We start from the raw sequence: 14,477 nt of genomic DNA on the forward strand, positions 1-14,477 counted from the left end.
TTATCTGATATCTGCATCTGTACACATTGACAACCGCCTTGACAGTCTTAAATGTCGCTGTATCATCATCAAAATGTGATGCTCAACCCACATCACATCATCTTTTATCTTTTATGTTCTTCCCACCCAGAAATGTTTTCCCTTTTATTCATTAGGGGAGTCCGGGGATGGTTGTAACACTTTTTGTCTCAGCTCCCATAACTTGCAGAGTGTTCAATAGAGCTCTCAAATTTTGACACAGAGTAGCCTCATTTGTCCTCTACAAATAGCAATGCCCTAAACTTCTCAAAGTATATCACAGAATTCACTATTTGATGTCAAATGCAAGGAGTGCCACTGTTACAACCTACCCCACTACCAGGGTTGTAACACAACCTCGGGTAAATTGTAACGGTGAAATTAAAAACTAAAAACTGAGACCAAACCAAAAAAACATGCATCTATGTAAGTTTACTGTGCATGTTCCAACACTAAAGCATCTTCCTATGGTTCAGTATGAACAAAAAGAATTCATCACTGACGGCTAAATGAAGAACAGTTCAGTGGTGTGGATCCTAACATCAGAAAGCTGTCTTTAAGAACATATTCAGATAATAGCAGTGAATGCTGAACATGTATGAATGGAAACCTTCAACAGGGGGTCAGAAGCAGATCATACAATTACAGGAAAGACGGTGACACTTAATGACACTTAATAAAACAATAAAGGTAAAAGGTGTAACCATCCCCACCCTGCAGCCATTGTTTGACCAGCTGTACCACCATGGTGGTTTAAAATAAACATTGATGAAATGATTCATATTTTACTCTTATACAAGTTACCTAATTCAAACTTCAACGGTATCGATACTAGTCAAAATTTAGGCTGGGTCCAAAATATTAGTTTTTGACCTAAAAACATGTTTTTTGGCTGTAAAACCTACACACTTATTGACACGGCCATGCAAATTCACATGCAATGCAGGGAGTGAGTGGGTACATATCACATACTGATCACATAATGTTATCTCTTATTGGTGAAAGTGATGCTGTTACAACATCCCCGGTCTCCCCTACAGAGCACCAGCCAAAACCAGTCCTGGGAGAGTGTGTCTATTATCATATAATTTTTTATCATTTCATCTGGCTCATATTCTGTCATTCATTAACTGATCGTATCCAGTATCACCACAGATAATGTTTGTCCTACTTGTAATTCGTGGTATCAGATCATGTCACCTCGGTCCATTGTTGATCATGAGACACTCCTTTCCCAGAAAGCCCCCACTTTCCCAACCGCATACAGTAGGTGTTACTAACACATGACAGGATGAGGGGATTTTTATTTGACTTGTCACTGAAACTGTGAAGAAGAAGCAGAGACGTTTTTGAATTGGTTTTATATGGATGATCTGACCCAAGACTCCTCCCCAGTGGAGAGTTTTGTTCGGCTGGAGAAGAGGAGGCGGGACAGCAGCCGAGGATAAACACCTACACATCACCTTTACCACCACTTTTTGGAGAGGAAAAATCAGGGGAAGAGGTTCTGGTCCCGGCAGCCCTACAGACAGCAGACATAAGATTCGTGCATGATGCCTCTGCGTTGTCTCTGCTGCTTTTTTGGAGGAATCATTGTTTCAGCGCACACGGGATGTAAGAGGTCGTGGTGAAGAAGTTACTGGCTGTGATGGACGCATTACCCACGGATCACGGAGAGGCATGCGCACGTGTCCTCCAGGGGCTGTGGGAGCACGTGAGGGTAGGACAGGAGACGATCCTGCCCTCACTTTACCTGCCCGCGTCCTGCGCCTTCCTGACGCACGTCCTGTTCAGCGCGCCGTTCTTTCTTCTGGACGCGCTGAGCATCGTGTGTCCGCGGGTCCGGTCCTGGAGGATCGCCGCGGGCTCGGGTCCGGCGCCGCCTCTCAAGCGGTGGTTTGAGTGTTTCTGGAGGGTCCTGTACAGGTACATGGTCGTTGTTCTTCCCGCAACCGCGCTGTTCCAGTCCCTGCGCAGCCCCGCGTTACCGGCGCTCGCCCCCTCCTGCTGGCAGCTCTTCGTGGAGGTCTGCGCATGTCTTCTGCTTTTTGACACTTTCTTCTTCATCTGGCACTTATCCTTGCACAGGTGAGCACGAGCACAACAGGTAGTGCAGGTTAACTACCATCAGCTGCTTGGTAACTTTGATCCTCAGTCAAGTCCCAGCCTGATCCACACACAGCCTCATTGTCTCCATCACTCCACAGCTATCATTAGTCAGTGCGGGAAAGTGTGAAAGAGTAGATTTACGCAACTGCTTTTACTAGTACAGCATTATGTTCTGCTTAACATCTGGGAGACATTGTAATCCCCACTTCATGTATCAGACTGCCATAGTTGGGTTACAACGACCTTATATAACAGAGAAAACGAAACCATTCTAAAGACAGAATTAGTCTCAGCTCAGCAACAATCAAATGCCTCCTACACGTTAGAGCCTCGGCTAAATGAAGAACAGATGAGCTGTGAACTTAAATCTGTTCTACCTTGTGATTAATGACACCAGATGCCAAACAACAGACTCCAATTTTGACATGTGATGTAGCTCCGACCAATCCTAATTAATCACAGATTTGTTTTCCACGTCTTTCCAGTTTACTTTCTGTTTCACAGCAGTCACATTAATTCAGTTTAAAATAGTCCGGAATTTACTCATCACAGACTGCTGCAGATAATGAATTATAATAGTATACAGTGTCATGCAAAAGTTTGGGCACCCCTGGTCAAAATTTCTGTTAATTTGAACAGTTTAACAAATGGAAGATGAAATGATCTCCAAAAGGCATGAAGTTCAACATGAAACACTCTCTTGCAATATTTTAAGTAATGTCAGTGTATTATTTTTGTTTTCTACAATTTTAAAGTGAAAAGGGGAAACAAAGCAGCAGCCTGCAAAAGGAGACTCAAACTCTCAGAGAACTTTGACCAAGGTATCAGACAAGCTGTTTACTATTTACACGCTGTGATAGTACTAACTGCAGGGTGGCCAAACCTGAAAATGTAAAAGATGGCAAATATATATACAGTATATACAGTAGGCTATATATGTATATTGTTTAAAATGTAAAGGGAATGTGTCATCTCTTCAAGCCTTTTGGAGATCATTTCATCTTCCACTTGATTAACTGTTCACATTAACAGAAATTGTGACCTGGGGTGCCCAAACTTTTGCATGCCACTGTATGTACCTTAAAAGGAATAGTTAAACATTTTTGGCAAATTTGCCCATCCCTATAGTCATAGCAGTAGGTTCGTTAACTTTATTTGTTGGTGCAAGCTGTTTTTAGAACAGCGGAGCAGAGCTGTGAGCTGCTCAGAGCTACGCTACAGAGACTAATGGGATTTCTTGGTTTCCCTCATCAAACTCATCAAGTTGTGACCTGCACATTCACCACGCTATGAGATAATAACGGAATGTTATGAGACAGAGTTGTGGTTGAGGTAAATAGAATAGAATAGAATATACTTTATTAATCCCTTGCGGGAAATTCTTTCGTCACAGCGCTCCAGTGTACAAATGTAAAGAATATTATAGCAGAATAATACAATACAACAACTTAAAATAGGAGAAAAAGATAAATTACAATTTAAATATTACAAAAATTACAAAGTTAAATATTACCAGAATTACAAAGTTAAAAACTATAAGAATAAACCCCAAAATTTGCCCCTTCCCTCCCCCCATCTTAACAATATATACAGAAGAAAATATAAGCATAATGCATAAATGCAGAGACTGCTTATCCAAAAACTTCCCCCGACGGGAACTCGCATCAGCGGTTTTGCATGAATTTACCGTTATCCCTTTAACCTGATGCTGTGTGTTTTTAAAGTTGTTTGTTGGACGTCGTATTGCTGTAAGTAGGGTAATTTTCTTCTTCAGCGGACCACAGAGACACTGACATTTACAGTATTCCGGGAATGTTCTAGTGATTTTCCATTATGGCAGTAGTATAAACAGAGACAGCTGTTTGTGTATTATTCCTCCTCAGGGTTCCTTGGCTCTACCGCAACATCCACCAGCAGCACCACCGGCACCACACTACATTTGCCCTGGCAGCCCAGGACGCCACCTCGGCCGAGCTGCTGTCTCTGCTGCTGCTGGCCCTGAGCAGCGCCTGCGTAGTCGGCTGCCACCCTCTGAGTGAAGCCATCTTTCATCTCCTCAACAGCTGGATGGCGGTGGAAGACCACTGCGGCTACGATCTGCCCTGGGGTCTGCACAGACTGATCCCCTTTCTGGGAGGAGCTCCTTTCCACCAAGCCCACCACAGCTTTTACAAGATCAACTATGCCCCCTACTTCACCCACTGGGACCACATCTTCGGCACTTATCATGCAGGAGCGCCGCATTCACATCCAGCGTGACGGCACTGTGGCATGCAGCAATTTAGATGGACTCACTTAACTGCACTTAACTGCATGAACTGAAGGTTGTTCCTGCAAAATCTGCTTAACTCAGCTTTTCGTACGCACATTAAGGGGTGAAACCATACAGGTTTGACGCTTAAAACTTTTTAATGGGAATACATTTGAGGTCCAAAATCATTTTCCCCTTTAGATTTTGTGTCATAAGTGTTTTGTTGTCTGGTGTGTGTTGCTTAGTTTAGTGTCTGGTGGTGTTCTGGTGTTACTGTACATGTGTTGGTGATGTTTCTGTTTTGATTATGTATTCATGTCTTTAGGTGTTGGTGATGTTCCTATTTATGTGGCTCAGTGACAGAGCGTGAAAACAAAATTCCCTATGGGACAATAAAGGCATTCTATCTTTTATTCTGGGATTCCACAAGAGCAGCTTTGCATTGTTTACGGTTCAGAAGAGTCCTTTATGTGCCTGTGAGTTGAGCCTCTTACAGAAACAGACATTTGTGTCCTGGGACTCCTTAAGAACTAACTTCCTTTTTGATTGGCTCTGGAGAGACCTCTGCAGACGCAGCATGCACAGACACTGGGAGCACCGGCCCATGTCCTCACCAGAGGGGAGGCTCTGAGAGAAAACTGTAAAACTCACTTACATAACTTAATTGCCTGGACGTTTACATGTTTGAGCCTGAATCAAGAATGAGGGGAAAACAGAATAAACACCTACAAGGATTACATCATGATGGATGGATGTCTGGTTACTCTTACACCCATTACCTGCGTATTGGGTGACATGATGGTGGATTTAGTCTTTCAATCAGAGTCCATATATTGAGAGTTTTTTTTTACTGTCAACAGTTGCTTGTGTGGGTAATGCGCTAAAATACAGACAAGGTAGCAAATATATTGTATGTCTGATAAAAGAAAATTGTCATTGCAAAGAATGCACTTCCCTTATTGAATGTGAAACTGAACTAAATTACAGTTCTGACAGCACTTAAACACAACAAGCAGCGCTGCAGTACTGGTTGGTGTGTGTGTGTGTGTGTGTGTGTGTGTGTGTGTGTGTGTGTGTGTGTGTGTGTGTGTGTGTGTGTGTGTGTGTGTGTGTGTGTGTGTGTGTGTGTGTGTGTGTGTGTGTGTGTGTGTGTGTGTGTGTGTGTGTGTGTGTGTGTGTGTGTGTGTGTCTTACAGCATGCTTATATGCGGTAGCCTACATGAAATTTGATATTAGTTGATGCTACAATTTTACCCAACAAAAGTTTCCAACAATAATACAGTCATTTTGTAGTTTTTATAATTTTGTATTTTTGTTATCCAGGCACAGTTTGTATGTTTTCATATATCAAATGATAAGTAGGCTAATGTGTATTTTCCTTAGCTTACTCTGTGGTGGTATTTTTATGAAACATGACGTAAAAGAATTTAATGTTACCTTTAAAAATTGAGTGTGGTTTGTTTTATTGTTTTTGTATGATCATCTTAAATGATCTGATGTCAGTTGCTTCAATATTATATTATTGTTTGATTTGTTTGTTTGAAGGGGTGATGCTTTATGATTGCAATTAACTCAGTAAAGCCATCGGCCCAATTAGCGATTAATTTCCTTCATTAACTCTTTGCAGCTAACTTTATCAGCCGGTATGTTACTTAGTGATTTAAAGGCTCTTAAAGAGCAGTATTGATTTTGGATAGAATAACTTGTCTGTTCTTTGTGATGTAACTGTCCTTTACACTAAAGAAAAGCATAATACAGGCACTTTAAGATGTGATCACACAGTGGCATTTGTACAGTATTTGAAATAAATATATTCATCATTCTCCAAACAGGACTATGATTATCTACATAATGTTTCCTTGTCAAATTCACCAGGTTTGTGGACAAGTCTCTTGCTCCCAGCAATGCTTGATACATACATGGTGAAAATAAGTATTGAACCGGTCAACATTTTTCTCAGTCAGTATTATTTATTTAGTATTGACATGACATTTTCAACAGATGTTGGTAAAAACCCAGATAATCCACACATACAAAGAAATCAAAACATACTGTATATATCCATAAATTAAGTTATGTGTAATAAAGTCAAATGAGACAGGGAATAAGTACTGTATGAAACTCACGAACAAAAGGAGAAGGAGCAGAAAGGAGTGGAAAGACAAGAAACCAGCTTGAATCTGTCAGTATTTAGAAAGTCCTTTCCCTTTCAATGCAAATTAATATCAGCTGTTTTAGTCCTAATTGATGCCAATTAAAAGGTTTCTTATCACCAAGGTGTCACACAAGCAGCATCTCATGATGGGTCAAAGCAAAGAGCTCGACCTTCAAGACCTTCACAACCTCATGTTGAAAAACAGACGGGCAGCATTGGTTACATATGTGTTTTTAAATCCCTGAATGCACAATTTGGACCAGAAGTGAAAAGAACATAATTATACTAAAAAAAAACAGCCACGACCCACGGGGGCCTCATTTATCAAAAAGGGGGTAAAAGTGCTACTAAATTTTGACGTACGGTGAAAAGCCAAAAATGGCATACACCCAAAATATTTACACCCTTTTCAGGTCTATCAAACTGTGCGTACGCACAACTCTCTGCAATTTCCATTGATAAATCACACCAGACACAAGAAAAGTGCGGATGTGAACATGCCTTATATTCTGCCCTCTATACACCCAAACACAACCATATATGGAAAAACAGCAAAACAGCACGTGCATATGTGCGCTCTGGAAATTTGTGGAGTAACGTCAGTGGAAGACGGTGAAGACGGCTCAATGTCAGTTTTCGGCACAGCCACTGAGGTTGGTGATTGGTGTGTTTCATAGTGAATAAATGTAGCTTCTTATTTGAAGATCACAAGACAGTAGAAAAAAATCCTGAACTAATGTGTAACTGATGTGGCCTCAACATGGGTGTGTGTTTTTGTAGGCGTAGCAAATGGTTTGACAAGATTGGGGTCATTCCTATGTTCCCACAGCCCTATGTTCCCTCAGCCCTTCCCACATTTCTAACTTTTGTTGTCACTGAAAATTAGGCCCTATGTTCCCACAGCCCTTTGGTCCCACCATTGGTTGGGTTTAGGCAATGAAGAAAAGAGTTGGTTAAGTTTAGTAAAAAGACCAGGTAGAGGCTAGACAGGCCAGATAGAGTCCAGATAGGTAGAGAGAGTCCAGTGGGAACATAGGGCTGAGGGAACACAAGGCTGTGGGAACATAAGCACGCTCCCGACAGATTTATGTGGATATACTAAAAGACTAGTAAAACTAGTGTGACATTTTGGGAACTTGTTTGCTTCCTTGTCAGAGATTAGATGAGAAGACCACCCTCACCTTTGTACAGTGAGCTGAAGCTACATCCAGCAGCCTGTTAGCTTAGCTTAGCACAATGACTGGAAACAAGGGGAAACAGCTAGCTTGGCTCAGTAGGCCTACAGACTCCAGGATGTTGCTTCACCTAAAGACTGACAGATCAGTAGGCGAGTGTTAAGTTCTGGTGGGGGGGATCTTGTTTGCTTTTACTCTCCAACCCTGAGAAAATAGGCCAATGAGTATATTTCCCAAAATGTTGAACAATTCCTTTAATGTCATTAGTGTCATTAAAGCAGAAGTAAGCAATCTGGTCGTTTTGGCTAACTTCCTGTCAGCCGATGGAGTTAGCAGTCCCCGCCCTCGTCCCTACGTCACCACATTCACGCGCATCCCTTGGCTGCACACACAGAGAGGACCGCCCCTTTATGCCGTTCTCTCTCCTCATTGGATAAAGGTTGTAGGATACAAGGAAAGTTTTCTCCTCGGCTTACAGCAGAGCACTGACTGAGAGAGTGACTGACAGACCCGTGTTTCAGACCAAACACTCTATATACAGTAAGTGATTGCTGTCGGAAGATATAACTATTTACGACTTATATTGACACAAACATTCCGCTTACTTCTGCTTTAATGTCAAAGTCTTCCTTTATTATGGGATGTAGGCTATGTATTATTTGCACAATGTCACTGTCTATCTATATATAAGTTTGCGCAATGTGTATATATTTCTATAATGCGAGAAAATGAAGTTTAAAGGGAACAAGCTGTTTTTAATGTGTACCATGTCTTCTTCAGGATAGAAAATATCATTAAAGTTAGTGCTTTGATTGGTCCTGCACACATCATTGTAATGATAATGATAAAGAATAGAAAGGCAGGACCCAGACTTCAGGTCCAGACTTGTGTTGTCTGCGGCTGTGGTTGGAGATTTGTATTTTCTTTTCTTTTTTTTCTTTTTTTGAGGGGGGGAGGGGGATCATGTATTTATATCCCTGATACAGGGTGTTATGTTTTCAGAAATGAGAATGGCTTTAGTTAGAACCTGCTTGTCATCAATACAATTTAAAGTTTATCATCTCTTTGTTTCACTAGGATTTGTAGCCACGTCTCCTTTAGTGCGTCAGTTCTTTTCACACAAGTGAAGGATAGTAAGCTCTTGCTCAACATTGCTTAAGCCTCCTGTGATTCATCACAGTGAGGTGAAGTGTGTGAAACATCATGTGGAGCTTTGTAGCAATTACAAAGTTGTAACATTTGTCATTATTCATCATTATTCACATGCTGTGTCATTCGTGTGAATGTACAGCTTTTCTAATCTGGATTTATGTCACAGGCAGCAGCACATTTGTGAACTAATGATGGAATTTTCTTGTGTGGTTACCTTTAATGAGGTATGACAGCTGTGTATGTTTTTTGTCTTAACTTGCCTTCAACTCACTTTGCTGAGAAATCAACATGGGGGTAAGAATGACTTGGTCTGCATAACTGAACCAAGCTACACTAAACATCTGCCTTTCATTACAGGCTCATTCAGTCGGGTTTTTGGAAGTTTCGCAACAGCAGAGTCAAAGGGAAATTGTTCAAGTATGCTCGTATATTTGGAGGTACTTTAACATATCATCACCATGCAGTGGTTGCGCAAACTGCAGATTGTTCCTGGGAAATGAGGGAACTCAAAGAAAGAGAGAGAGAGAAGAGCACTGGGTGGTGGTGGTGGTGCCAAGAGATGGCATGATAATCATGTGCCCCAAAACGGAAACAATCAGGACTTATTACAGTCCCCACGTCAGAGTCAGGGCGAGCCATGCAGTTTTGGATTACACACCAAAACACACGTTCACAGAGAGACACACGTCGACGTCCCGCAGCTGACATGTCAGTCTGCAGGATTTTGAAGCAACTTTCTGTTCAGTTTGTTTAGTAAATGTTAGGTTTGCTCCAAGATGAATCACGTAGGCTGAATCCTTAGAAACCGTGCAGTGAGACCCAGCAGCCGGATTCTTAGATGAAGCTGTGTCAAAGCATGAGAGAGGAAGCGCAGGGCTCTGCAGCTGGACTTATCATCATAGCAAATACTCAAGACTTCCCATTCATATTTCCTGAGTGTTTTCCTTTCAGTGACAAAGGCCAGATTCATATTTCGTGCACCGTTCTGTAAATATCCAATTAGTGAGCCTGACATAGCTGTTGTCACAGTAACTGAGTTTCTTGCCCTGTGGTTTGTAACCATTTTTAGACAACCTCTGCTCTCATCTAACATTTTAGGTCAGTCAGTGCCCGACTTGTTTTCTGTCTGAAACATCACAGTGCACTTGTCATTAGTGAGATGTTGCCAGAGACATTTTTCTCTCTCTCTGAGAAACCATTAAGCAGTTAATGCAAGTGTAACAGTATCCAAGACCTGCAACTTTACATCTGCGATGCACATTGACGGACTGCTTCGATGCCAAATCTGTGAATGAAAGCATAATGTTTGATGGTAAAACATATTTGTCCAAGTTTTGTCCAAACAGGATTTTTTTTTTGTACTCGTGTGGCAGGGAGGATGTCTTTTACAGAGGCTTACCCAGATGTTTGCATCACCCTGATTCCACTGATAAACAGCAGATGAGATGTTTACTGTGACTTTGGATTAGGGGAGACCGGGGATGGTTGTAACACTTTTTGTCTCAGCTCCCATAACTTGCAGAGTGTTCATGGTAGAGCTCTCAAACTTTGACACAGAGTACCCTCATTTGTCCTCTACAAATAGCAATGCCCTAAACTTCTCAAAGTATATCACATAATTCACTATTTGATGTCAAATGCAAGGAGTGCCACTGTTACAACCTACCCCACTACCAGGGTTGTAACACAACCTGGGGTAAATTGTAACAGTGAGATTAAAAACTAAAAACTGAGACCAAACCAAAAAAAACATGCATCTACAGTATACAAGTTTAATGTGCATGTTCCTTCCAACACCAAAGCACCTTCCTATGGTTCAGTATGAACAAAAAGAATTCACTGATGGCTAAATGAAGGACAATGTCAGTGGTGTGGATCCTAACATCAGAAAGCTGTCTTTAAGAACATATTCAGATAATACCAGTGAATGCTGAACATGTATGAATGGACCTGCAGCCATTGTTTGACTAGCTGTACCACCATGGTGGTTTAAAATAAACATTGATGAAATTACTCATTTTTTACCTAAGAACCTGCTCTTTCATCTTATACAAGTTACCTAATTCAAACTTCAACGGTATCAATAGCAGTCAAAATTTAGGCTTGGTCCAAAATATTAGTTTTGACCTAAAAAGTGTTTTTTGGCTGTAAAACCTACACACTTATTGACACAGCCATGCAAATTCACATGCAATGTCAGGGAGTGAGTGGGTACACATGATATTAATCACATAACTCTAATGTTATCTCTTATTGGTGAAAGTGATGCTGTTACAACCATCCCTTTGTTACAACCATCCCAGGTCTCCCCTATTACTGAACCACTGTCTTTCACTTTAGAGTTTAATTTGGCTCTTATGTCCTCTACTAGAGCTTTTCCTCTTACAGACTTAGTAATAGTAAGAGCACAATACGGCTGTAAAGGGGGACTAGTTAAATGTGAATTCTCACTCGTTTAGCATCATGTGAGTGAGCATACATTTTCTTAAGACTCCTAGAAGCTTTAAGAAATCATGACAAAGGAAGCAACTGATGTATTTAATGTCACAGAATAAAACTTAAAGTGCCTTGATTCTGTGTTAACCACAGACCTTCATTCAACCACTTAACCTGTCATATGTATTTTAGGTATATTTATTGTCTAAGGCAGCCTTTACAATGCACTCGAGTCCACAAAAAATTCCCCTGTGGGACAATAAAGTTTATTCTACTCTATTCTATTCTAACCAGAAACCAATTCATAAATCCAGAGACTCTGTCTCTATGCTCCCCTGCGGGAATCTGCTTCATTCCCTGTAATGTCTGGTAAAGCAGATCATTCAGGGAAGGAATAAGTCAAACTGAGCCAAACCTGCTGCAGCCATGCTCAAGGATACTGCTGTGCTTCAGCTTGCAATGCTTACACTCAATCCTGCAGCAACCATGCTCAAGAATATGCTACCTATCCTGTGCTTCAGCTTGCAGTGCTTACACATAATAAATTATTTGTTGTTGTCAATTGTCTGACTGAACTGTTACTGTTGCAAAAATCTCTCAAAGGGCTACATACAGTAGGCTGCAGGGCTTACTTTATTGCCTCATGTCTGTTGATAAGCCTATAGTCCAAAGCTACAACCAGGATACAGTTACAGTAGCTTAGCTTAGCACAAAGATTGGAAACAGCTATTTACATTTTAGAAATGAGAAAGAAAATGAGCAAAGAGGTTGAACTGTAGGGGAGAGTGGGCATGTTGTAACAAAGGGATGGTTGTAACAGCATCACTTTCACCAATAAGGGATAACATCAGAGTTAGGCTATGTGATCAATATCATGTGTACCCACTCACTCACTGACATTGCATTTGAATTTACATGGCTGTGTCAATAAGTGTGTAGGTTTTACAGCCAAAAACCACTTTTTTAGGTCAAAAACTAATATTTTGGACCAAAGCCCAAATTTTGACTAGTATCGATACCGTTGAAGTTTGAATTAGGTAACTTGTATAAGATGAAAGAGCAGGTTCTTAGGTAAAAAAAAAAAAAAGAGTAATTTCATCAATGTTTATCTTAAACCACCATGGTGGTACAGCTGGTCAAACAATGGCTGCAGGGTGGGGATGGTTACACCTTTTACCTTTGTTGTTTTATTAAGTGTCATTAAGTGTCACCATCTTTCCTGGAATTGTATGATGTGCTTCTGACCTCCTGTTGAAGGTTTCCATTCATACATGTTCAGCATTCACTGGTATTATCAGAATATGTTCTAAAAGACAGCTTTCTGATGTTAGGACCACTGAGGGGACTCTGTGTCAAAATTTGAGAGCCCTACCGTGAACATTCTGCAAGTTATGGGAGCTGAGACAAAAAGTGTTACAACCATCCCCGGTCTCCCCTAATGAGTTTGCAACAGAGCCTGACAGCACTCTGTCATCTTCTATCTCTCATACACACAGCATGTTTCCTCCTGTATCTCAGCTTCCATATAATTCAGACACACAAAACAGAGCAACAACAGAGCTGTACACATTTCAGAGGACAAATCCGATCTGTATCCTTTATTTACATCTTCAGTATCCATTTGTACATGGAACAAATAACACACTGCTCCTGCGCTGTGGTTTAACATTCACAGAAAACATAGTGGGAAAAGAAGAAGATACGAGTCCAGATCTTTGTCTCTTATACAAAGTTTTCCCTCACCAACAGGTTTTCCATCACAGCTGTCTGCATCTGCTCGCTGTCAGCCTGAGCAGCAGGCCATCCATTCAGTTCATTAGTGGACCTTCCACTCAAGTTTCCCATGGTTCTTTGTTTGTGTGTCATGTATGAACTGTGACCTGTGAGCTGATATTGTTAAACCGACTGATCTGAATGTTAGTAGATCATTATATCATTGGTCCGGCAGCTTCTTCCCTAAAGAAATGGAAGAGTAAGGTGACAGACCGAGATGCTTCGGCTAACGATTGTAATGTGGAAAATAAACAAACGAATTAACAGTAAGGATCAATCTCAGTTTGGTATTTTGACTCCATATATTTAGGTTCATCTTGGTCGCGGTGTGTAAACTTTGTGGAAGGATTTCTTATTAAGTCATAGTAATGGCAACTTTTCCTTTAAGATTTATTCAGTAATTGTTATTTATTCTCTTAAAAACTGTCACCATTTATCTTCCCAACATAATTCATTTTGTGCTGCAAACACATTGTCATGGTTACAAAACCTGGTCTACCCTAAGTAACTTACAAATTTACATATATCTACTCTGTTGTAAAAATTAATAAATTAGAACAATAAATAGTCTTTAATTGACACAAGCAGCAGAGGTATCAAAGGCTTATAACAAAAGAAAAGAACAGCATTTCCTTTGGGGATCCAAACAGGAATGCACCGAGATGCCCCCCCGCCCCTCCGAACCTCCAGTCTTTATGAGAGTATAACCGTCCAAAAAGCACATTTTAGACATAAAAGTGATGGATGACTCAACTGAGGAGTCAGGGGCACATGTTGCTGGGTCAGTGGGTTGAGCCAGTTAAGATATTTTGTTGCCTTGGAATGTGTACAACCTCTGCCCCCTTGTCCTGTTCCACCCCCTCAATCCCACCACCTCAAAAGATGAATGTGGATGACGCCAAGAATGGCGTCCAGTTCTCCAAGCCTGAGTGGTAGCAAACATGGTTCTCAGCCCCTGACACCTTGCTATCGCTGCTCGGGGGAGTGGAAAAGAGGCATGTGAAGTGGGGAAACAGGGTTGGGACAGATAACCCTGCCGCCGGGAACCCCTGCACAGCACCTACGTATCAGGAGGCTGCAGGAGGCAGGAGGTGGGCCCACAGAGTTTATGTCTTGTCAGGTTGCCTTTGGGAGGTCATTTCACTGCACCAGGACACATGAAGTGCTGATTAGTGTTTGCATCCAGCGGGGAGGCCAGAGATAAGTTGAGAGGAAGACAGATGTCAGGGGGAAGTGGAGGGAGGGGGACGGACGGCCCACTAGTTCCCACCAAGGCTGCACACACAGTAGGATGTGCTTGGTTTGGTCCTTTGGGAAATCTTGTGCCTTTTTCTTCTTGTTGGTATGATTATTGTTGACTGTAGATCTGCGGCACGTTGTCTCTCCACCGTCTGAACGGTGGAAACAT

The 14,477-nt window shown here is 41.4% G+C and overlaps 1 protein-coding gene across 1 annotated transcript; it reads left to right on the forward strand.

Annotated features, from left to right (window-relative positions):
• The first annotated feature begins 1,518 nt into the window (after window positions 1-1,518).
• On the forward strand, window positions 1,519-5,386 carry ch25hl3 (cholesterol 25-hydroxylase like 3). Its single transcript, XM_083978511.1, has 2 exons — window positions 1,519-2,106; window positions 4,011-5,386. The coding sequence occupies exons 1-2, from the start codon at window positions 1,667-1,669 to the stop codon at window positions 4,384-4,386; spliced, it is 816 nt and encodes a 271-aa protein (XP_083834637.1). The 5' UTR covers window positions 1,519-1,666; the 3' UTR covers window positions 4,387-5,386.
• The last annotated feature ends 9,091 nt before the right edge of the window (window positions 5,387-14,477 follow it).

The sequence above is a fragment of the Trachurus trachurus genome, assembly GCF_905171665.1.
Source record: "Trachurus trachurus genome assembly, chromosome: 9".
In the NCBI taxonomy this organism is placed as follows: domain Eukaryota; kingdom Metazoa; phylum Chordata; class Actinopteri; order Carangiformes; family Carangidae; genus Trachurus; species Trachurus trachurus.

Coding starts and splice junctions, on each gene's coding strand:
- ch25hl3 (XM_083978511.1), top strand. CDS start 1,667: ATGGACGCATTACCCACGGATCACGGAGAGGCATGCGCACGTGTCCTC. Junction 2,107..4,010: donor TGGCACTTATCCTTGCACAG/GTGAGCACGAGC, acceptor ATTCCTCCTCAG/GGTTCCTTGGCTCTACCGCA.